The sequence below is a fragment of the Suncus etruscus genome, chromosome 10 (assembly GCF_024139225.1).
Source record: "Suncus etruscus isolate mSunEtr1 chromosome 10, mSunEtr1.pri.cur, whole genome shotgun sequence".
NCBI lineage: Eukaryota > Metazoa > Chordata > Mammalia > Eulipotyphla > Soricidae > Suncus > Suncus etruscus.
In genome coordinates, this window is record NC_064857.1 from 28,829,960 (window position 1) to 28,853,323 (window position 23,364).

Consider the following 23,364-nt stretch of genomic DNA (forward strand, 5'->3'; position numbering starts at 1 on the left):
GAACAAGCTTATCTTGCACATGACCAACCCAGGTTTGATACTCAACACATATGGAGCCTTGAACTCGCCAGGAGTGATCCCTGAGCACAGATCCAGGAGGACACCCTGAGCACTACCAGTGTGGTCTGAAAACAACAGAAAAACCAAACAAATAAAAGACTCTCACACTTGGGCCAGGAGAGTTGATTTGCCTGCAGCCAGCCACAGTTCAATCCCAGCACTATTTATGGTCCCCCAAGTTCTGCCAGATATGACCCCTGACACAGAACCAGGAACATCCCCTGACCACCTCTGTTGTCTTCCCTTCCCTACACCCCCAAAAGAGTATTTCATCCAATTTCTCCAGTATAAAATAACTGAGCTAAAATTAACAAGTAATGCAAAAATGTATATACTTGAGAAAAGCAACTTATAATGCTGTCAGCCGAAGGAGGTGTTTGCAGCTTGCTTGCCATTTTGTTCTGAAGAGCAGGAACTACAGGAGAAGGCTGTCTCAAACGCTGTGGAAGGGAGAAAGAATATGTATGTACAGAGACATCAATCAATATGTATATGCATCTATACACAAATACACATTACACATATATATACATGTGGGTATACATATAGATCTAGTAGTTAACAAGACCATCTAAGCAGTTCAGGGTGCTATTTTTCCTATTTAATAAATACATGTTACATCAAAAAATCAAATTTTCATTTCTATAATAAATTATCAATTATAATAAACATATATATTTAAATCTCCCTTATAAGTGAACAAACTTAAATAGAGCACATCAAATAAAAATGCAAAGCAAAATTTAAAACATTTGAATAATAAGAAGGAATTGAAGCAAGGGCCTTTCTGGAAAACAAAATAAGTCAACATCTTAAAAAAAAAACAAAAAACAAAACAAAACCTATATATCATGTAGGTGGACCAGAGTAAATAGCACAGCAAGTAGGGTGTTTGCCTTGCACACAGAAGACCCATGTTCAAATCCCTGGCATTCCATATGGTCCTCCGAGCCTACCAGGAATGATTACTGAGCACAGAGCCAGGAGTAACTCTTGAGTGTCGCCACATGTGGCCCAAAAGCCAAATATTAATATAGTAATAATAATAAGTAAACTGAGCTGGTGATAGCTCAACAGGCCTAAACACAAGCAAAGAATGCTTTGAGTTTTGTCTATCTTGTTTACTCTTTCAATGAACCAGTTCCCAGTGTATATTATACTTTTCTGGTAATTGTTCATTTCTGTTCTACTTTTTATTTCCTTTTGTCTACTAGATTTGGGATTCCTTGTTTTTCCTTCTCCAGGTATTTAAGACATATGTAAGTTGATTTGGGCTTTTACTTCTTTCCCATTGCAGGCATGTATTGATGCCACGAGTTTCCCACTTTGTACAGACTGCTGACTTCTATAGATTTGTTTCTTCACTCTCATTTTATTTCTTCTTTGCCTTTCTTTATGTTATTTAGTTGCTACTTAGCTGTGTTTTGATCAGCTTCCACACTTTAGCTTTTTTATTTTTTGGTTTTTGGTTTTTTGGGTCACACCGGCAGCGCTCAGGGGTTCCTCCTGACTCTACGCTCAGAAATTGCTCCTGGCAGGCTCGGGGGACCATATGGAATGCTAGAATTTGAACCACCAACCTTCTGATTGCAAGACAAATGCCTTCTTATCACTCCGGCCCCACTTTAGGAGCTTTTCTCTCACTTTCTTTTTATGGCTAATTTCTATCTTCATGGTATTGTGGCCTGACAAGATGCTAAGTCTGACTTCTATATAAATTCACAAACTTATATACATATAGTCATACATATTTTAGTTATTACCTACAATGTTATGGAATATTCCATGTGTGCTAGAGAAAAAAGTGTGTGTGTTCAGCTTTTTGAGTAGGGGAGGCCATCTATGTCAATTAATCCTAGGTCTTCTAATTCCTAACTTAGTGCTCAGGTCTTGACTGGTATTCTGTCTGGCTTATCTAATGGTGAAAGTAGAATGTCAAAGTCTCCAAACACCATTATGTTTCCAACAGTGTGTTTCTTTAGGTCTCTGAATAGAAGCTTTATAAACCCCAATGTCCCTTAATTTGATACATATATGTTGATAGGAATTAGTACATCTTGATCTACACCCTTTCCTTAACTAGTACACTACATACTGGTTAATCCCTGTCTCTGATTACTTTCTTGAGGTTAAATGCTATTTGATCTGATAAAGTATCACTGTCTCAGCTTTTATTTTTTAACCAACCTTGGCTTATATGGTTGTTTCCCAGTCTTTCCATCTGAGCCTTATTTATCCTGTGAATTTAGGTGTTTCCAGTATGCCAAAAATGTATTTTATTTCCTGATCCATCCAGCACTCTATCTTTTGTGGTGTCAGGGATTGAATCCCAAATTTAACATATATATATATGCTCTACCACTGATCTACATCTCTAGTCCTAGTTTCTTTTTTAAATTAAAACCATACGAAGGGGCCGGAAAGATAGCATGGAAGTCAGGCATTTGCCTTGCATGCAGAAGTTTGATGATTTGAATCCCAGCATCCCATATGGTCCCCGAGTCTGCCAGGAGCGAATTCTGAGCATAGAGCCAGGAGTAACCCCTGAGCGCTGCTGGGTGTGACCCAAAAAAACTTAAACAAAACAAACAAAAAAAAAAAACCATATGAAGAAAAAAAATGTGTAAAACAAATTAAGACAGAGTTAGTAGTTAAATGGAAAAAAATTAAGAATATAAAATTCAAAACGAACTTTTAAAATTAGATTTAAAAGAAAAAATTACTTTGAAAATTTGCTACAAGTTTCCAAGTATTCTCAATTTCTGAACTCATTCATGTCATGAATGACTTATACAGTGTTAGTTCAAAGACTATAGAAGAGCTAAAGTCAGTAATCCACTGACATTAATTGGTGGGAAAATGTCAGCAAACTTCACCTCGTACAGGAAGTTTCATGCTCAGCACTCTTAGGAAGATAAAAGGGAAAACAAAAACATCTCCTTGCCTTTGATTTGATACTAAAGCTCAATGACTCTCATTGTGAGAGAGGGTTAAACTCTGAGTCTAATTGACAATTCTGACTTAAACTTACATTGGTTTCACCACCAATCAAGTTTTCTCTTTCATAGTAGTGTTGAAGTTGTAGATTATGTCTTTCTTCTTCCTCTCTTTTCTTTTTTTCTGCCTCTTTACGTCTTTCTTCAGCTAACCGTATAAGTTCTTCATTTTTCAGCCTTTGCTTTAAAATAAAGAGAAATGTATACACCAACATACATTTTATATACTTATATACATTATATACTTCACTCAAAAATACGCTACCTTTGCCATGTCTCCTGCCTAAGAGGAATTCAGCCATGCCTGCCATGAAGAGGCTTCAAGGACTTCTTTCTTTCAGGAGGGTCAGATCCTAGTTCCTAGCATAGCTCACTGAATGAGGAGAATAACGGAGGACCTGCATTCCTGACAAGGAATTAGGGAATGACCACCCAGTCATAAGCAGTTGTGTATGCTCAAGAAAATTCTTTATAGTATTACAAAATTATTAACCACCTTCATTTGCTGTTAACCTAAGTGCAGTCATATTAAGGGTTAATATTTCAGATTCAGCTCAGAGTGTGTTCTGTGCCTTTAAATTGCCTGCTTCCCTCAGATGAAAGGATTCCAGATAGGGGAATCAGGTAACTTGCTAATCTTTTAATTTACATCAGAATTGACACCCAAGGTCTGGCCAGAGAGTAACAACTTTGAGACATTAAAATTTCCCCTTTTGGTCCCTAGAAAGCCCCTGGATTCTTTCAGGTCTCTTAATTGGAGCTTAGCTTTTAGAAGGCTTGTAACCCACAATAAAGGCCTGTGAATTGTTTATTGTGAAGAAATTTATAGATCTAACATATGTACCGATAACCTTTTGCTAACAAGAAAGTTAACAAAAAGTTTAACAAGAAAGTTAAAGTTTAACCTTGCAGAAAAACATGTCAGTTGTTCCATGCTGCAAAAATCTTCATGTCAAAAAATCCTGCTTAAATATTCCATTGTAACTTTCAATAAACAGACTCAGATTCAACCTCATTTCTGAGCATTTGATCTGTTTTTCATTGCCGAATCCATTCACCTTCTGCGAATTCCCTTAGTGTCCTAACCAAGCAGGCCATGACATATCTTAAAGGTCTAAATGGTAGTTGTATCTAACATTCTTTTTTTTTTTTTTGGTTTTTTTTTTTTGGCCACACCCGTTGACGCTCAGAGGTTACTCCTGGCTATGCGCTCAGAAGTCGCTCCTGGCTTGGGGGACCATATGGGACGCCAGGGGATCGAACCGCAGTCCGCAGTCCGTCCAAGGCTAGCGCAGGTAAGGCAGGCACCTTACCTCCAGCGCCACCGCCCGGCCCCAGTATCTAACATTCTTGGCCCCAGAGGATAGCAAGGAGAAGGAAAGAAACTGAGTGGAAATACATATGAAAGAATGGGGACCAGAGGCCAAGCAAAAAAAAAAAAAAAGGACAAAACAACAACAATGGAATTAAGAGACCCAAACACTAACAATCTAACTTTTAAGTGGACCTGTTATACTGGTAGACTGGGGGTCAAAATGCAGTGGTTAGGACATACTCTGGGAACATGGTAGAGGGAGGTTAACACTGGCAGTGGGATTGGCCCTGGTTCATTGTGTATGTCTGAAACTCAACTATGAAGGACTTTGTAAATAACAATGGTTTTAAAATAAAATTAAATTAAAAAAAAAAAAAAAGAAAAATTTCAGAATCATACCTAAGGGCACTTTTTTCCCTTTTAAGGTAGTATTAAATAGGTGCCTCATATTTCATTTTGTCATCCTTTTTTTTTTTTTTGCTCATACTCAGTGATACTCAAGGATTACTCCTGGCTCTTTACTCAGGAATTACTCTTGGTGTACCTGGGGAACTACATGGAATACCTGCGATAGTACCCGGTCAGCTGTATGCAAGGCAAGTGCCCTACCTGCTGTACTCACTCTGACCCCATATTATTCCATATAAAAATGGGGGGCCGAAAAGATAGCATAGAGGTAGGGCATTTGCCTTGCATGCAGAAGGACGGTGGTTCAAATCCCAGCATCCCATATGGTCCCCCATGCCTGCCAGGGGAGATTTCTGAGTGCAGAGCAGAGCCAAGAATAATCCCTGAGCAATGCCAGGTGTGACTCAAAAACAAACAAACAAAAATGCTCTCTTGGGGTCGGGCGGTGGCGCTAAAGGTAAAGGTGCCTGCCTTGCCTGAGCTAGCCTTGGACGGACCGCGGTTCGATCCCCTGGTGTCCCATATGGTCCCCCAAGCCAGGAGCAACTTCTGAGCGCGTAGCCAGAAGTAACCCCGGGTGTGGCCCAAAAACCAAAAAAAAAAAAAAATGCTCTCTTATTGTCTGAAATAAGGAGATAAAAATTGAAGCTACAAATGACACAGTGTTCCTCAAATAAAGCCATCTGGGGTCGGAGAGATAGCATGGAGGTAAGGCCTTGTGTCCAGAAAAATTGTGGTTCAAATCCTGACATCCCATATGGTCCCCCTCCCCTGCCTGCCAGGGGTGATTCTTGAGTATAGAGCCAGGAGTGACCCCTGAGCGCTGCTGAGTGTGACCCAAAAACCAAAAAAAAAAAAAAGAAGAAATAAAGCCATCTGATTAACAATATTAGGGATCTTTATAATGTTCTTAGTCTATACTGCTTTGCTTTTTTAAAAATATCTTTTTTACTTTAATAAAACACTATGTATTGATTAGATATTGACCTAATATTTTCTAAATAAACTACGATTATTTTCTTTTGTAACAAATACCATAACATATCAAAAATATTTTCAGTAGGAAAATTAAGTAGAAAAATAGAAAAATAAAAGCACCTCCTCCTCTTTCTCCCTTTTTCGTTCCTGTTCCTCTTCATACTCTTGTTGAATTCGAGCCCTTTGTTCTGCAAGTCGTTTTTCTTCCTTCTCTTCTGCAATTCTCAGTTTCTCTCGCTCTGCTTCTTCTCTCTGCTTCTTTTCCTCAATCTAAAAAATTAAAGTTAGATAATACTTTGTAAAACTATTAAAAAAATAGAATAACACTTCTGGTATCCCATGAATTTAATATTGGTACACTAATTTTACAAATTGTTCATAAATGTTTCAATATCTTATATCCTATTAGGAAAACTAAATGACATGTTAACTATGAATGAAATTCCAGCAACACCAAATTTTTTTTTTTTTTTTTGGTTTTTGGGCCACACCCGGCGGTGCTCAGGGGTTACTCCTGGCTGTCTGCTCAGAAATAGCTCCTGGCAGGCTCAGGGGACCACATGGGACACCAGGATTCAAACCAACCACCTTTGGTCCTGGATCGGCTGCTTGCAAGGCAAACACCGCTGTGCTATCTCTCCGGGCCCAACACCAAATTTTTATGAACAATATGATCAAGAAAATTTCATTTTAATTTTTCTAATCTGTCTATATCTCAAAGGAGTACTCTAAGACTCAAAGTATACAGTATTATATAAATTACCAGAAAATACTCCCTAATTAAATCACAATTCTATTTTCTATAACTTAGATACTATAATGTCTCAAAAGTTTCTTAGCTCAATTAGCATCCTCACATAGGAGTAGAATCAATATTTTAGCACTTGATCATTCCTTATAAAAATTCTTCTTAGGAGTTGAAGCAATGGCGCTAGAGGTAAGCCTAGGACAGCGCAAGCCTAGGACAAGCGCAAACCTAGGCCAGATTGCAGTTCAATCCCGAGTCCCATATGGTCCCCCAAGCCAGGAGTGATTTCTGAGCGGATGACCAGGAGTAAACCCTGAGCACCACAGGATGTGGCCCAAAAACAAAACAAAAAAATTGTCTTCCCAGAATGCCCTTTCTCCTTTCCTATTAACTGATATACCCTACAATTCAAAAATTTTAAATACAAAATCATAATTGTCATTTTGAATGAAAAAAATAAGCAAAAATCTGACATGCGTATAAATCAAAGAGAAAATAAATTTGTCATGCTGAAAAATCAGATCATAGAATCTATGGTCAATAGAGAGATAACTCAAAGAAATAGTCAATAAAGCCTATAGAGGGAAAAAAAAAAAGGAAGAATGGCAGCAATCTTAGAGCCCCCCCCCCCAAAGAAATTCACAGAATACAAATATTTAGTTCTGAGTATAGTGTAGTGTGGGGGAGGGTGGAGATGGGAGCATTGGAGATGGGAAGATTGCACTGGTGAAGGGGGAATGTTCTTTTTTATGACTGAAACCCAACTACAATCATGTTTGTAATCACAGTGTTTAAATAAAGATATTATTAAAAATAAAAAGAAGTCAACACAAAAGAATTCATCTTTTGTAATAAATAGAAATAAAAAGATATATTGAGAGGAAGATACTTAAGTTTGGAATTAGATTAATAGCCTTAAATGTCAGACTGGGGAAATTGAGCCTTTTTCTGTAGAAATTTTATGTTACTAGGTCTTGAGTAGATTTATTTTAAAAAGCACATGAGATTAAAAGGAATCATAAGAAAGCACAAAATTAGGGGCCGGAGAGATAGCATGGAGGTAAGGTGTTTGCCTTTCATGCAGGAGGTCATCGGTTCGAATCCCGGCGCCCCATATGGTCCCCTGTGCCTGCCAGGAGCAATTTCTGAGCCTGGAGCCAGAAATAACCCCTGAGCACTGCCGGGTGTGACCCAAAAATCACAAAAAAAAAAAAAGCACAAAATTAATCTAATGCTGGAACAGCGCAGGTGTGAAGAGATGGGGCCCTCTTTCATCACATGCTTGAGGCATCATACCTAGGCCTAAGCACAAAAGTAGACAGAGTATGGAAAGTCAATAATTATAATTACTTAATAAATTCTGGATGCTCAAATACATTTATTATCTACATTTCTTTTTATTTGTTTGTTTTGAGCCACATCCAATAATGCTCAGTGCTTACTCCTGACTCTAAACATCAGGAATCCTACCTGGCAGTGCTCAGAAGATCATATGGATAACAAGGGATTGAATCCAATCCACCACATATAAGACAAATGCTTTACCTTTGTACTCTCTCTCCAGCCCCACAATCTGTATTTCGAGTAAAAACTTTTCAAATCAAGGGCAGAGTGATAGCACAGGGAAGGATGCTTGTCTTGCATGCAGCCAGCCCAAGTTTGATCTCTGCATCCCATATGGTCCCCTAAACCTATCAGAAGAAAGCATGGAGCCAGGAGTAAAACCTGGCTCCATGAACTGTGGGGTGTGTTCCAAAAAATAAACAAAAACAAAACATCAAATCTTTGGGAAAACACAACTGATTTTTTTTTACTAATAAAGTGAATATCTACAAAATTATTCCATGCCTAAGAGGTGTATTTTTATTTTATTGTCTTTCAGTTTTAGAAATTTCAGCATTTTCAAGGCCAGAGCAATAGTACAGCAGTAGGGTATTTGCCTTGCACATGACCGACCTGGGACAGACCCAGGTTCAATTCCTGCCATCCCATATGGTCCCCAGAGCCTGCCAGGAGTGATTTCAGAGCTCAGAGCTGGGAATAATTCCTGAGCACCGCCTGGTATGGCACAAAAAAAAAAAAAACAAAGAAAGTAATTTCAGGGCCCGGAGAGATAGCACAGCGGTGTTTGCCTTGCAAGCAGCTGATCCAGGACTAAAGGTGGTTGGTTCGAATCCCGGTGTCCCATATGGTCCCCCGTGCCTGCCAGGAGCTATTTCTAAGCAGACAGCCAGGAGTAACCCCTGAGCACTGTCGGGTGTGGCCCAAAAAACCAAAAACCAAAAAAAAAAAAAAAGTAATTTCAGCATTTTTCTCTAGAAATTTGGGGGGAAAAATAGACTCCCTATTCTGAGTAAAATAATTTTAGAACTCCCTTTAACTGATGTTTATAAATTGGATGGCAGAGTATTTTTTCTTTTCTCCTTTGCTTTTTATTCTGGGGTCATACCAGGCAGTGCTGGGGTTGGGAGGAATTATATATGGTACTGAGGATCACACTGTGGTCAGCTTCATGAAAGGCAACAACTTCAATTTCTCATTGTCTATCTGCCCACCAAAATAACTGTACAACATCTTAAAATTTATTCTTTATCTTTTAAACAAAATTTCTTTAGATCTGTTCACTAAAATTTTTATAAATCTTTGAAACTTTAAAATTTCACCTGAAAACGAAGAAAGTTCTTGTATAATTCTTGTTGTTTAATCTGAAGTTCAGTTGGAGGCTCACCAAATACATTCCCCCGAGCAAAAGGAGAGCTCTGAGATTGCATATAACCTTGAAAGAGAAATTTTGCAAAAATATTCTATTAGTCAATATTTAGGGATATAAATATGAATACTAAAAATGTTATATATTGGGCCGGAGCTATGCACAGTGGATAGGGCATTTGCTTTGTACATGCCCAACACGAGTTCAATCCCAGCATACAATATGGCCCCCTGAGCCAAGAGTTATTTCTGAGTGCTGAGCTAGGAGTCATCTCTGAGTGCCACTGGGTAAGGTCCCCCCAAAAAAGGCATTATATATTGTATAAAAGTTATTTCATAAGAGGACTTGAACAGTTATATCCAAGAAGTCTCTAAAAGCAGAAAGAATAAACAGTATTCAAACTTTAAGCTTCACATTACTCCTCGTATTACTTTTTAGTTACTGACTCAACTGTTTTGCTCTCAATCTAAAGTATTTTGAGGGGCCAGAGCAGTGGTGCAAGTGGTAAGGCATCTGCCTTGCCTGCACTAGCCTACGATGGACTACGGTTCAATTCCCCCAGCATCCCATATGGTTCCTCACAAGTCAGGAGCAATTTCCATAGCAAGGAGTAACACTTGTGTGTCACTGAGTGTGGCCCAAAATTAAAATAAATAAATAAATAAAATAAAGTATTTTGATCATTCAGCTTAACTTTGCAGTTAAGCTGCCATTCAGATATATTTTCCCTTTTGACACAAATTAGTGTTTATTTGAATAACTCAGCAGAAAGCCAAATTAAAATGTTAAAATTCTATGCTACAGTGGAAAAGCTGATTAACAAAATAAAATCGTTCATTGTATTTCACCTAGATTATTCCAATTCTTAACCTTCAAAGCAATTAAAGAAGAACCCTTATTAAGTAGATAAAGTAACTTATTTTGAAAATACTTTTATAAAAATAAGAGCATAGGGAAATATTTGTCCTATACTCCTTCCCAAAAAAGTATCTAAACAGTATAAGTAAAAAAAAAAGTTTTAATTAGTATGCATTTCATAAATAAGGTATCCATCACATAACAAGACAAACATTAGGAAAGGCACCAAAAATAGATCTGTTAAAGGTCACAGTGATATATTACAGTTGGTAGCCTGCTGTGCTGGCCCTTAACAAATTAACTTGTAGGCTCAAGCAATAGCACAGCTGGTAGGGTGTTTGCCTTGCATGCAACCAACAGGGGACAGACTGGTTCGATCCTCAGCATTCCACATGGTCCACCGAGCCTGCCAGGAGTGATTCTGAGCCAGAGTCAGGATAACCTGAGTACTGCTGGGCGTAACCCCAAACCAAAAATATATTAACTCGAGTTTGATCCTTGGCACCACATTAAGTTCCCTGGGCCTACTGAGCATGATCTCTGACCACAGAATCAGGAGTAAACCCTGAACACTGTTGAGTGTAACATAAAAACCAAAAGGAAAAAACAGAATGATCTGTTAAGAGGAAAAAGATCTAATAGCATTCAATTTTCAAATATAATTGACTTCGCTATGGTCATGTATATAAATATGTAACTATATACATACTTATACATATATAAGATTGTACTTTACATATATAAAATGGTGGATTTAGATATTTTTTGCATTTGGAAAGTCTTTTTAATACTTAGAGAATGAAAAATAGTTTTAAGGAAGTTAAATTCAAAATTCTATTCAAAATAGAAAAAGGGGCTGGAGAGATAGCATGGAGGTAAGGCGTTTGCCTTTGGTTCAAATCCTGGCATCCCATATGGTCCCCGGGGCCTGCCAGAAGTGATTTCTGAGCATGGAGCCAGGAGTAACCCCTGAGCATTGCTGGGTATGACCAAAAAAAAAAAAATCAAAATAGAAAAAACTCAACATATTATTTTATATCATTTTTCAAACTATAATACCTTAGTCGCAATACCAGCATCAAACCCAGTGGCTTACAGAAAAGAGAACATATTCTGCTGTGCACATTCAACATGCTCTTTCTTGCAAATAGGTCATGGCAAAAGCATCAGAAAAACATATTTTTCTAGTGATGTTGCATGATAAGCACACCTAAATTCCTAATTTTTGTTTAATAAGTTATTGTAAGTCTTTTTTTTGTTTGTTTGTTTTTGTTTTTGTTTTTGGGCCACACCCGGCAATGCTCAGGGGTTACTCCTGGCAGTCTGCTCAGAAATAGCTCCTGGCAGGCACGGGGGACCATATGGGACACCAGGATTTGAACCAACCACCTTAGGTCCTGGATCAGCTGCTTGCAAGGCAAACACCGCTGTGCTATCTCTCCGGGGCCCACGTTATTGTAAGTCTTAAAGTGAGAAAATTTCACACAACACTGGGTGCAGAAGGAAAGGTAACAGAAGGGTTTGCACTGAGATCTTAATTTCAACTCCTAAAAGATGCAAATGAAGAGAAAAATTAATACAGCAGCCAAAATACCTTTAAGCAGCATCAATAGGAGGTATATTTATTTTGCTTTGCCTTTTTTTTTTTTTTTTTTTTTTTGGTTTTTTGGGCCACACCCTGTGACGCTCAGGGGTTACTCCTGGCTATGTGCTCAGAAGTCGCTCCTGGCTTCTTGGGGGACCATATGGGACGCCGGGGGATCGAACCGCGGTCCGTCCTAGGCTAGCGCAGGCAAGGCAGGCACCTTACCTCCAGCGCCACCGCCCGGCCCCTTGCTTTACTTTTGAGCTAGGCCCTGTAGTGCTTAGAGTTTAACCTGGCTCTGCTCAGGTATCCTCTTGGCAAGGCTTGGGAGCCATTTGAGGTTCCAGAAATTGAACCTGGGTTAGCCAGTGCCCTACCACTTGTACCATCTCTCAGGCTAGTAGGATGCATTTTGGCAAATAATGAGTTATTATAAACTCGGAATTAAATAAACTATTTTATCAAAACCAAAAGGTTCAATTTGACTGCTTCAATAATCAGACTAGGTAAAAAAAATATATCTATTCTGGATCAAATTAAGAAAGTATTCTAGGGGCTGGAGCAAAGTGGTAGCACAGCTGTAGGGCGTTTGCTTTGCACACAAGCGATCCAGGACAGACAGCGGTTCGAATCCCGGTGTCCCATATTGACCCCCAAGTGAGGAGCGATTTCTGAGCGCATAGCCAGGAGTAACCCGAGATCACCAGGTGTGGCCCAAAAACCAAAAAAACAAAACAAAACAAAAAAAAAAACACACAGCATTCTATTGTTTTTAGAGATTAACTGTTACAGGCTAGCCATGGATATGTATGATAGCATATGACTATATTAAGTGTTCATCCCGAAGTACTTAGAGGGTTTCAAACATTAGTGCTATTATAAAAGGCTTAAAAGTTATAAACGGGCCTGGAACATTAGTCCAGTGGATAAGGCATTCGCATTGCTATGGAACAACTTGAGTTCAATCTCCAGCATCCCATATGGTTCCCCAAGCACCTCCATGAGTAAATTCCTCAGTGCAGAATCTGGAGTAATGCGAGTACTGCTGGGTGTGACCCAAATAACAAAAAAGTTACAAGGCTATGGACCGGGGTTAAGATACTTGCCTTGCATCTGCCCAACCCTGACTCTATCCCAAGCACCAAAAATAGTAATGGTCCCTGGAATACTGCCAAGAGTTATCCCTGAGAGTTATCCCTGAGAGCAGAGCCAGAAGAAAGCCCTATAGGTGTGGCCGAACATTTTCCCACATACCCCATGTATATAAAGTGAGTATTTCTTGCTCCCACTAGCCAGGGGAGCTATATATATATAACTTATTTTATTTTTTAAAAATGATCATCAGGGGCAGAGAGATAATACAAGAGATAAAGCGCTTGGCCTATATATGGCCAACACTGGTTTGATTCCTGGCACCATAAACGATCCCTTAGTACTGTCAGGGGTCACTCTTGAGGAAAGTGCTAAGAATAGCCTCTGAGAATCACCAGTTGTAAATCAATTAACCATCACTCCAAATCTTACATAAAGTTCTTTGCTAATCTAAATAAAAACATAAAGTTCTTTGCTAATCTAAATAAAAACATTTATTAAAGTACAAAAACAGAATTTATGGTAAATTTTATATAGCAAAGTGATATTATAAGTATCAAATATAATGCAGGTGATATTTAAATTGTATTTAAATTTTAAATATTTAATATTTAAATAAATAAAAAATAAAGATTATTTTTCCTATCAGTGATAATAATGTTCAATATAGAAATTTATATAAAATATGTTCTTTAATATCAAATCAGAAATAAGGATTTTTTTTTTTTGGTTTTTTTTTGGGGGGCCACACCCGGCGGTGCTCAGGGGTTACTCCTGGCTGTCTGCTCAGAAATAGCTCCTGGCAGGCACGGGGGACCATATGGAACACCGGGATTCGAACCAACCACCTTTGGTCCTGGATCAGCTGCTTGCAAGGCAAACACCGCTGTGCTATCTCTCCGGGCCCAGAAATAAGGATTTTTTTTTTTTTGGGGGGTTTTTGGGCCACACCCGTTTGATGCTCAGGGGTTACTCCTGGCTAAGTGCTCAGAAATTGCCCCTGGCTTGGGGGGACCATATGGGACGCCGGGGGATCGAACCGCGGTCCGTTCCTTGGCTAGCACTTACAAGGCAAGACACCTTATCTCTAGCGCCACCTTCCCGGCCCCAGAAATAAGGATTTTAAAAAGGGAAGATAATGCATCAAAGTAAATTTTCAGTTATTCCATTTCTTTGTGTTGTGCTTTTATAAGACAGAAAAAATAGTTACAAAGCGAGAAAAAGATAAACTAGGTTATATAATTACGATTCACATCTGATGGCTTCATTGCGTAAAGCCCATATGTATAAAAAACTGTTTTATATAAAAATCTATTTGCTTTATTTAAAACTAGAATCCCATCAGCAAAATGGTTCAAGTATCTCTAAGCAAACTGCAAGGGCTGAAGAGATGGTACAGCAGGGAGGGCTCTTGCTTTGCCTGTAGCTGACCTGAGTTTGATCCCAGCATCCCATAAGGTCCCTAGACCCTACCCAGAGTGAGATTACTGAGTGAAGAGTCAGAAATAACTCCTGAGCACTTGCCCTGGTGTGTTCCAAAAACAAAAATAGAAAAAGGAAGCAAACTGCAATTTCCCTATTTATTTTCAAAATACCTATGAAAAGAAATTATAGACAACATTAATAATACTTGGTCACACTTTCTGATATGTAACCAAAATGCACCACTGAATAAGCAAATTCTCAAAAACAAAATAAGAAGCTTATTGGTATAGAAATATTAAAGAACAGTTTTAGAAATCTAAACAAAAATAAAATATAGTTAAAAACCTGAGTTTTTACTTGCAGAATCTTCTAGGTTCTCCGCATTTGAAGTGGCTAAATTTTTGTCTAGAGATACAACAGCCCTTTTATCTTCAGATATCCTTGCATCTGGGTTATGGTAGGCATCGATATTTTGTCTGTGCATCCTATTCAAATCAGCTGAAAGGGGGGAAATGAGCCATGTATTTAAACAAATATATTCTAGAATTATTATAATGCATTTTATTAAAGCTAAGGAATCAGAAAAAGAATAAGACAGACCAGAATAATTTAATGATATCTGTGCCCTAAAAACAAAAAAAATTATCAAAGCTGATAAGATTATTTTAAAACAACCTATTATAAATTCAAAATTATTAGAGAACTTAAGTAAACACATTTTGAAAACTCTTAAAACCACATTAATATATTTTACAGCAGATTTGTCATTAATATAAAGCAAGTCATAATGAAATTTAGTAAAAATAATTAATAATCCTTATTAAAGAATATAATCGCATAGAGAAGAATTTTAAAATGCACCCACAAATTCTTTAATAATCCTACTTTAACAGACGAAACTCATAATGCCCCAAGTATGGACTAGAATTAGTCATATGTTTATTATGAACAGACAATTGCGAAATAGTGTTATATGATTTCAAGGTTACTTGATAAAAGACATGATGATTTCTATGCTTCTTAATCAATTGAATCACTCTGAAGAGAGCTACTGTTTCAGTAAGGATGCCTAAGTCTTAAAGGAAGACCCTTAAAGGGAAAGAAAACTCCTGACTCGTGTGAGGGAACCTATTGGAAATAATCACCGAAGGTTTGTCTGGGACTGAAAATTCCATTCAAGTCAGTTCCAAGAAAGCCGTCTGATGGCTATAGTTCTGACGGACATCTTATGACAACATCCTCATGTTAGACTGAGACAAAACCCAACCCAAACCGACTTATAAATTACTTACCCACAAAACTACATGAAAATAAATACTTGTTATTTTAAAACTCTAGTGGGATAATTTCTTACACAGCAATAGAAAACATACACACAAAAAATTTTGATCCCATATAGGATTATATCAAATCTGTCAATCTTAAAAACAAATCTGGAGTCCTGAGTGGTGGTGCAAGCAGTAGTGTTTGCCTTGCACATGCTAACCTAGGACAGATCACGGTTCAACCCCCTGGCATACCATGTGGTCCCCCAAGCCAGGAGCGATTTCTGAGCACATAGCCAGGAGTAACCCCTGAGTGTCACCAGGTGTGGCCCAAAAACCAAAAAAAAAATTTTTTTTTGACCTTTGTAGACCCAAAGTTTAGAAAAAAAAGTGGTATTTCTTTATAAAAACAGGCAGCCAGGAATGTGGTTCAGTGGTAGAGCATCTGCCTTGCATTTGTGGCAATATTTGGCACCACCAATAAATAAGAATAAATCGGATTTGTTATATATTACAATGTAGCATCAAGACAGGAAGTTGCTCTTTTATGGAAGAGGAAGGGTAGGATCAGGGGGTTTGACATGCCCAGTGGTACTCAGGGCTATCCCTTATCTCTGTATCCAGAGTGCTCAGGGAAGCATATGAGGTGCTGGAAATTAAACAGTCAACTGCATGCAAGGAGCCTTAGCCCCTGCAACCCCAGAACTACAAGTTTCATTAAGGAATATAAAGCAAAAAGAAGGTGATAAGAAATACCAATGACAAGCAAAGGCTCTGAGTATGACTTATATGAAAGGATTACAGGAAGCATACATCAAGTTCAAGAGTTTGTTTGCTTATTTGATTTTGTTTAAGAATATAAGCTGGAGCCGGAGAGGTGGTGCTAGAGGTAAGGTGATTGCCTTGCAAGCACTAGCCAAGGAAGGACCGCGGTTCAATCCCCCACGTCCCATATGGTCCTCCCAAGCCAGGGGCAATTTCTGAGTGCTTAGCCAGGAGTAACCCCTGACCATCAAACGGGTGTGGCCCGAAAAACAAAAAAAAACAAAAACAAAAAAAGGAACTTGGGCTGGTGGGTAGGGGGTTGCCTAAATACCTGTACTGAAAAGATCTATCAGAAATAAAACATAAAATTCCCTTGAAATATTTTAGATCACTTAAATAAGTCTTGCTAATTTATTTTTAATAAATACAACAAGGATTTTGTACTTTTTACTAGTTCAGAGAGCTGGAGTAAATGCTTGCATGCAGTAGGCCATAGGTCTGATATTCCTTATTTCATGTCTACCTCCTGCCAGTACCACTGGGTAAAGTTCTGGTGGTGCCAGCATCAATGGGTCTGAGCAATAAACTATCAGGTACACACACTGGACTAGGTGTCACCAATTGTCTTAGCTCGTATATAGCTTGCCAATTAGAATATGTAAGCTTTCCTCTGCAGCTAACTATTTCTCATCAGAGAAGACAGAAAACCTGAGGAATTACTAGCCTAAAAATTCCAATGAAAAGCTTTCTAACTGAATATATTTATATCAAAATCGGGGTGCCACTTATTTAACTTAAACTTTTAAACAATTTTAGTCAATTTTGAAAACAATGAATGAATAGAAATAACATACTTATCAGATTTCCTTTTGCATCCCTAATAGGAGCACCACCTCCACCTTTTCCCCAGGGATTATAAATTTTCATTTCAGCTTCTAATCTAGCTTCATATTCTTCTTTTTCTTCACGCTCTCTCTTTCTTCTTTCTTCTCTTTCCCTAATCTTGACAACAGAATATTCAGAAATTTTGTCAAGTATTTTAACACAACAGTTAGTTTAAATAATTGTTTGCTTATTATATATGAGATCAAACCCAAGGCCTCACACATACAAAGCATGCATTCTACCACAAGTAGTAGGATCATGGAAGTTTACCATCAGAGCCTTAAATATTTTCTTTATAAGGAAAAAAAGGTTCATTAAGCAGTTTAAACTCATAAATATATATGTAATATTTATTTTAAAACTTTTTCATAACAGAATACATAACTTGCATCATACCATTACAGCTTTATCCAGTAACTCATGTTACTGGGAAAATTCATGTACTAATCCAACTCCTCCCCACTCCTACCACCCACAATTGCTACTGAATCATTGCCTCCTCAGTGTCACTAGTTCTGTGAGGATCAATAAATAGCATCTTCCTATTTTCCTTTTTCATCTATCCCTTCATGGAATCTAGCCTGTCACAAACTATTCCCCATACCTCATCAGATCTACTTTATACTGGGTAAACTCCATTCCCCGGAATCAGAGACTGAAAACTTAAAGCAAATTAGGGAATTCTGGGTTACTATAAGTACAACTCTATAAAAGCATACAAAACAAATGTTTTCTTATCATCGACTACAAGCACAAAAGCTTTCTATAAAAATGTGAGCAGACGAGGCCAGAGAGATAGCACAGTGGTAAGGCATTTGCCTTAGATGCAGAAGGTTGGTGGTTTGAATCCCAGCATCCCACATGGTCTCCAAAGCCTGCCAGGAGCGATTTCTGAGCATAGAGCCAGGAGTAATTCCTGAGTGCTGCCGGATGTGACCCAAAAACAAACAAACAAACAAAAAAAGATGTGAGCAGACAAAGAACAATATATCTGTATTTTGAAAGTCACTTTTTGGGGGGTATCTGGGTCACACCCAATGGCGCTCAGCGATTACTCCTAGCTCCAAACTCGGAATCACTCCTCGTGGTGCTCAGGGGACCAGAGCACTGGATTTGTTAGTGATCAAATCCAGGCCAGCCACATGCAAAACAAATGCCCTACCTGCTTTACTGCCACTTTAGCCCAAATAGTTACCCTTAAATAAACGTCAAAATTACAAAGTGTAACAGAATCCATTACCTTCCTTTCTACCCAGAATCAACTTCAGGCCCTCAGTTCCTTCTCATTTTCTATCAACATTTTATTTGGTTTGGTTTTGGTTTGGGGCCACACCCAGCAGTGTTCAGGTGTTTACTCTTGACTCTGCACTCAGGAATTACTCCTACTGCTCCAGCCCTCTCCTATCAACGTTTCTTAAATGCTCTCCCCATCTTCCCATCTGGTTCAGGGAATTATTACTTCCTGGCTAGACTAAATTATTAGTTTTTCTTCTTTTTTTTCTTTTTTCTTTCCTTATTATAGACTTAGGGTTAGGTTTAGAGTGAGGGTTAGGATTGAGGTTCTAAAAGGTTTTTCTATCACATATCCTTACATATCCAGAAGTATTCCAAATATTTTCTTGTGAGATAAGCTCATGTCAATTCTTTCCATTTCCTGGCTTAAAATCTCCCTTTGGCTGTCTTTAAGAGATACTGAAAAGCCCTTATTAGCTAAAACTTCACTATCTAACATAAGCTAAAACTCCAGTCTCGGGCCAGAGAGATGGCATGGAGGTAGGGCGCTTGCCTTGCATGCAGAAGGATGGTGGTTCGAATTCCGGCATCCCATATGGTCCTCCGTGCCTGCCAGGAACGATTTCTGAGCAGAGAGGCAGGAGTAACCCTGAGCACTGCCGGTGTGACCCAAAAACAAAACAAAACAAACAAACAAAAAACTCCAGTCCTTTTCCACACACCAATTCCATTGCATTAATATACAGAAATTTCAAACCCATTATTCATGGTGCAACATACCAAGAACCATGTGAAAGTTTCCTAATTGCTCGCACAGTTATTCTCCCTATTGTTTCCAACAGCAGTCTAATCTATCTACATCAAAAGTTAAATTCAATTATATATAACAAAAACTTATTTTCTCCCATGCTTTGAATTCTCTGGAACCACTATCTATCATGTATGATGCTCCATATTCTGGATGATGTAGGATGTTCAATATTATAAATGAATAAACAACATCAACAACAACAAAACTGCAGAAGAATCACAACTCAAAAAAGTAATCTCTCCAGAACACAATTTGCAAAGTCTTGTAAATAAAAAGGACACGACAACTAAAAATATTGATGAATAAATAAATGAATTAATACCTGCTGTTGTAAAGCTTCTTGATAAGACTGCAGAGACTGTTTTGAAGGCTTTGGTTTATCTTCAAAAACTAATCCTAAATTTGCTGCTCGATCACTTGCAACTTTTACTTCACTCTGTCCAACTGTATTCCTAATCAAATAAACAATTAAAAAAGTGAATTCATTTATGATGAAACAAGAGAAAAATAAAAAAAATGGTTTTTCAAATTCTTTGCCAACCATGCTGGAAGTTCAATGCAAGGGTACACAGATGTAGTAGTACTTGGGTGTCAGAATTACCTAGAGTACCCCATCAATGCTCCAGGGTCAGTTGCATAAAGTGGAGGTCCCTGAACCTCTGTACTATCTCTCGGACATCCTCAAAAAAGAAATTCTTTTTTTTATTTCTTTTTTCTTTTTGGTTTTAGTTTTAGGGCTACATTCAGGTATATTCAGGACTTATTCCTGTTCTGAACCCGAGATTCACTCCTGGAGTTATTCAGGACTAATGTAGTGTTAAGAAACAATTCTAGGGGGCCGGGCAGTGGCGCTAAAGGTAAGGTGCCTGCCTTGCCTGCGCTAGCCTTGGACGGACCGTGGTTCGATCCCCCGGTGTCCCATATGGTCCCCCAAGCCAGGAGCAACTTCTGAGCACATAGCCAGGAGTAACCCCTGAGCGTTACCGGGTGTGGCCCAAAAACCAAAAAAAAAAAACAAAAAAAAAAGAAACAATTCTAGGGGCCAGAGAGATAGCATGGAGGTAAGGTGTTTACCTTTCATGCAGAAGGACAGTGATTAGAATCCCAGCATCCCATATGGTCCCCCGAGCCTGTCGGGGGCGATTTCCGAGCATAGAGCCAGGAGTAGCCCCTGAGCACTGCCGGGTGTGACCCAAAAACCAAAAAACCAAAAAAACAAAAACAATTCTAGCTCAGCTGAATGAAAAGACAAGTATCCAAAGCCATGTACTATTTCTGGCCCACACAGTGGAAGGCTTAAGTAACAGATCACATTGCTAAGTTCTCCACATCTTCTAATCAACTAAATTCTAACTAAATTACAGGTTTTATCACCTCATCACTTTTATTTCAGAAATTTGACTGCCTTAACACCTAAATGTGAGTGTCATAGCACCTAAATTGTGAACTCATAATTCACAGAATTTTCCGTTTCTTTTTACTGGCACCCTTAATACAGGGTCTTACGCATTCAGCCATCCAACACCACACCCTCCACTTGAGTATATCCATCCCGCATGCCTCACTCAAAATACCACCGGGCCCCAGCATGGTAAGCTCAATTTTGTAAATCAGTTTTCAGGTTCTGTTGCCTCTGGCCATCTGTCATTCCCAAACTGTTTGTTTATATGTCACAGATGAGAGAGATGGGGGGAGGATGAGAGAAAGGAGAAAGAGAAGGAGAGAGAGAGAGAGAGAGAGAGAGAGAGAGAGAGAGAGAGAGAGAGAGAGAGAGAGAGGAGAGAGAGGGGGGAGAGAGGGAGGGAGAGGGAGAGGGAGAGAGAGGGAGATTGGGAAAAATTTTTGTTATCTCATTTTTGCTTTGTGTCATACTTGGTCTGTGCTTGGGAGCTGCTCCTGGCAGTGTTCAGGACATCATGAGGTATCAGAGATAAAATCTGAGCCTCCCGTAAGCAAAGCATACCTTAAGAAATTGAGCTATCTTCCTAGTCCTCAAGTTTTAGAGATCCATTTCTTGACTTATGGCAGTTATAAAGAAGTAAAAAACATTTTGTGACAAATGACTTACTAATGACTATTAAATAAGTTTAACTTATTTTAACTTAAAATTTTTTAATTGTATAAAGTAGTTAGGAAGATAGCACAGGGTTAGAAGTGTAAGTCTGTATCCAATTCCAGTTCAATCCCTGAAACTGTTCAGCACCATAGGGAGTGAACACTAGAGTGGGAATCATGTCAAACATTGGAGGTTCTAAATGTTGGGCAAAGCTTTGAGCAGTAACTCCTCAACAACAGCCAGGACCCTCTTTATGTCTTCCTTCCTTGCTTCCTTTTTTCCCCCCTGATGATCTTATCTCTTATTTCTTATAAATGATGCAAACCTTGAAACGTACCATAATAACGCTATAACCATATTCACTGTCATAAATAAGTGAAATAGGTGTCACAGAGTGATTAGTAAAAACAATGCCAACTTCATTGGTAAAGGAGTAGAAGTAATTATCATAGTTACAGAAGATAACCTACTCTGAAGTGTAGCTGAAGGCATCACCTAGATGAGGATCAAGAGGACAGGTCCAAGGGCTGGAGAGATAGCATGGAGGTAGGGCATTTGCCTTGCATGCAGAAGGACAGTAGTTCAAATCCCGACATCCCATATGGTCCCCCGTGCCTACCAGGGGCTATTTCTAAGTGTAAAGCAGGAATTAACCCTAAGCATTGTCAGATGTGACCATAAATAAATAAATAAATAAATAAACAAACAAACAAATAAATAAAAGGAGGACAGGTCCATGGTAGGAAGCTTGCCACAAAGAGCAGATAGTAAAGTTAGTTGAAAAGGGTCCACTATGGAGCCGGAGAGATAGCATGGGGGTAAGGAGCTTGCCTTGGATGCAGAAGGTCGATGGTTCAAATCCCGGTATCCCATATGGTCCCCCGAGCCTGCCAGGGGTGATTTCTGAGCGTAGAGCCAGGAGTAACCCCTGAGCACTGCCAAGTGTAACCCAAAAAAAATAAAGGGTCCACTATGACAATGATAGTTAAAACTGATCACTCTGGAGAAGAACTGGGTGCTGAAAGGGGATCAAGTTATCTGCACTAGCAATAGTGCAAAATACGGTGTTAAAAAAAAATAAAAGAAAGGGAGAGGGGATTGAAATGCCTGCCCAAGAGGCACGTGGGGGAAAGGTAAGAGAGGGTGGGAGAAAAGTAGGGTCATTATTGGTGAGAAATGTACACTAGTGAAGGATGGTATAAACTATATGACTGAAAATAAATTATGATGTGGGCCCGGAGAGATAGCACAGCGGTGTTTGCCTTGCAAGCAGCCAATCCAGGACCTAAAGTGGTTGGTTCAAATCCCGGTGTCCCATATGGTCCCCCGTGCCTGCCAGGAGTTATTTCTGAGCAGACAGCCAGGAGTAACCCCTGAGCATCACCGGATGTGGCCCAAAAACCAAAAAAAAAAAAAAAAAGAAAATAAATTATGAACAATTGTGTTACCACGGTGCTTAAATAAAGTGATTATATTTTTAAAAAGGCATCTCCTAAGATTAAAAGAAAAATCTTGTCAAAGATCTTTTGAGAACTTAGATTAAAAATGTTTTGTTTAAGTATGCATGTACTCTATGGTCCACAATGACAGTATAACAAGTAGGGTATTTATTTTCCTTGCACATGGATAATAACCCAGGTTTGATCCCCAAAACCAATTATGAATCCCAACCCTCAAGCTTGCCAGCAGTGATCCCTAAGAACCAGGACTAAGCACTGAGAACCACCACATATGACCCAAAATCCAAACAAAAAGAAAAAACTCTGTACTCTAGATTGCAGAAGCATGCATATATATATATATATATATATATATATATATATATATAAATTAAAAAACCTAAACATTATTTCAAAGAATTATAAGCTCTCTGAAACCTATACAATTTGGATTAAGAAAACCCATTTCAAGTCCCCCAGCCTGCCAAGAGCGATTTCTGAACACAGAGCCAAGAGAGGCCCTGAGCATCACTGGGTGCAGCCCAAACACCCCCTCCCAAAAAAGGAATTCCATTACAGAGGCCCAGAAAAGAGCTCAACGTATAAAGCAAAGTTATGAGTTCACAGCCATGCACTGCATGTGCTGAAGTGATCAGAACATACTGTTGCTTGTGATACCTTGCCAAAGGACCCAAAATATAAATCAGTGATAAAACACTTGCCTGGCTCAACCCC

At 38.7% G+C, this 23,364-nt stretch overlaps 1 protein-coding gene across 2 annotated transcripts in view; it reads right to left on the reverse strand.

Annotated features, from left to right (window-relative positions):
- The window catches only part of CSPP1 (centrosome and spindle pole associated protein 1), an 88,091-nt gene that overhangs the window by 24,960 nt on the left and 39,767 nt on the right, over positions 1-23,364 (reverse strand). For both annotated transcript variants that reach the window (XM_049781856.1, XM_049781855.1), the window contains 7 exons: positions 19,457-19,586; positions 17,060-17,207; positions 14,521-14,673; positions 9,169-9,281; positions 5,878-6,027; positions 3,092-3,238; positions 396-500 (listed from right to left, as the gene is read on the reverse strand). In XM_049781856.1, coding sequence (XP_049637813.1) covers positions 396-500; positions 3,092-3,238; positions 5,878-6,027; positions 9,169-9,281; positions 14,521-14,673; positions 17,060-17,207; positions 19,457-19,586 — 946 coding nt within the window. The remainder of the gene's footprint in view (positions 1-395; positions 501-3,091; positions 3,239-5,877; positions 6,028-9,168; positions 9,282-14,520; positions 14,674-17,059; positions 17,208-19,456; positions 19,587-23,364) is intronic.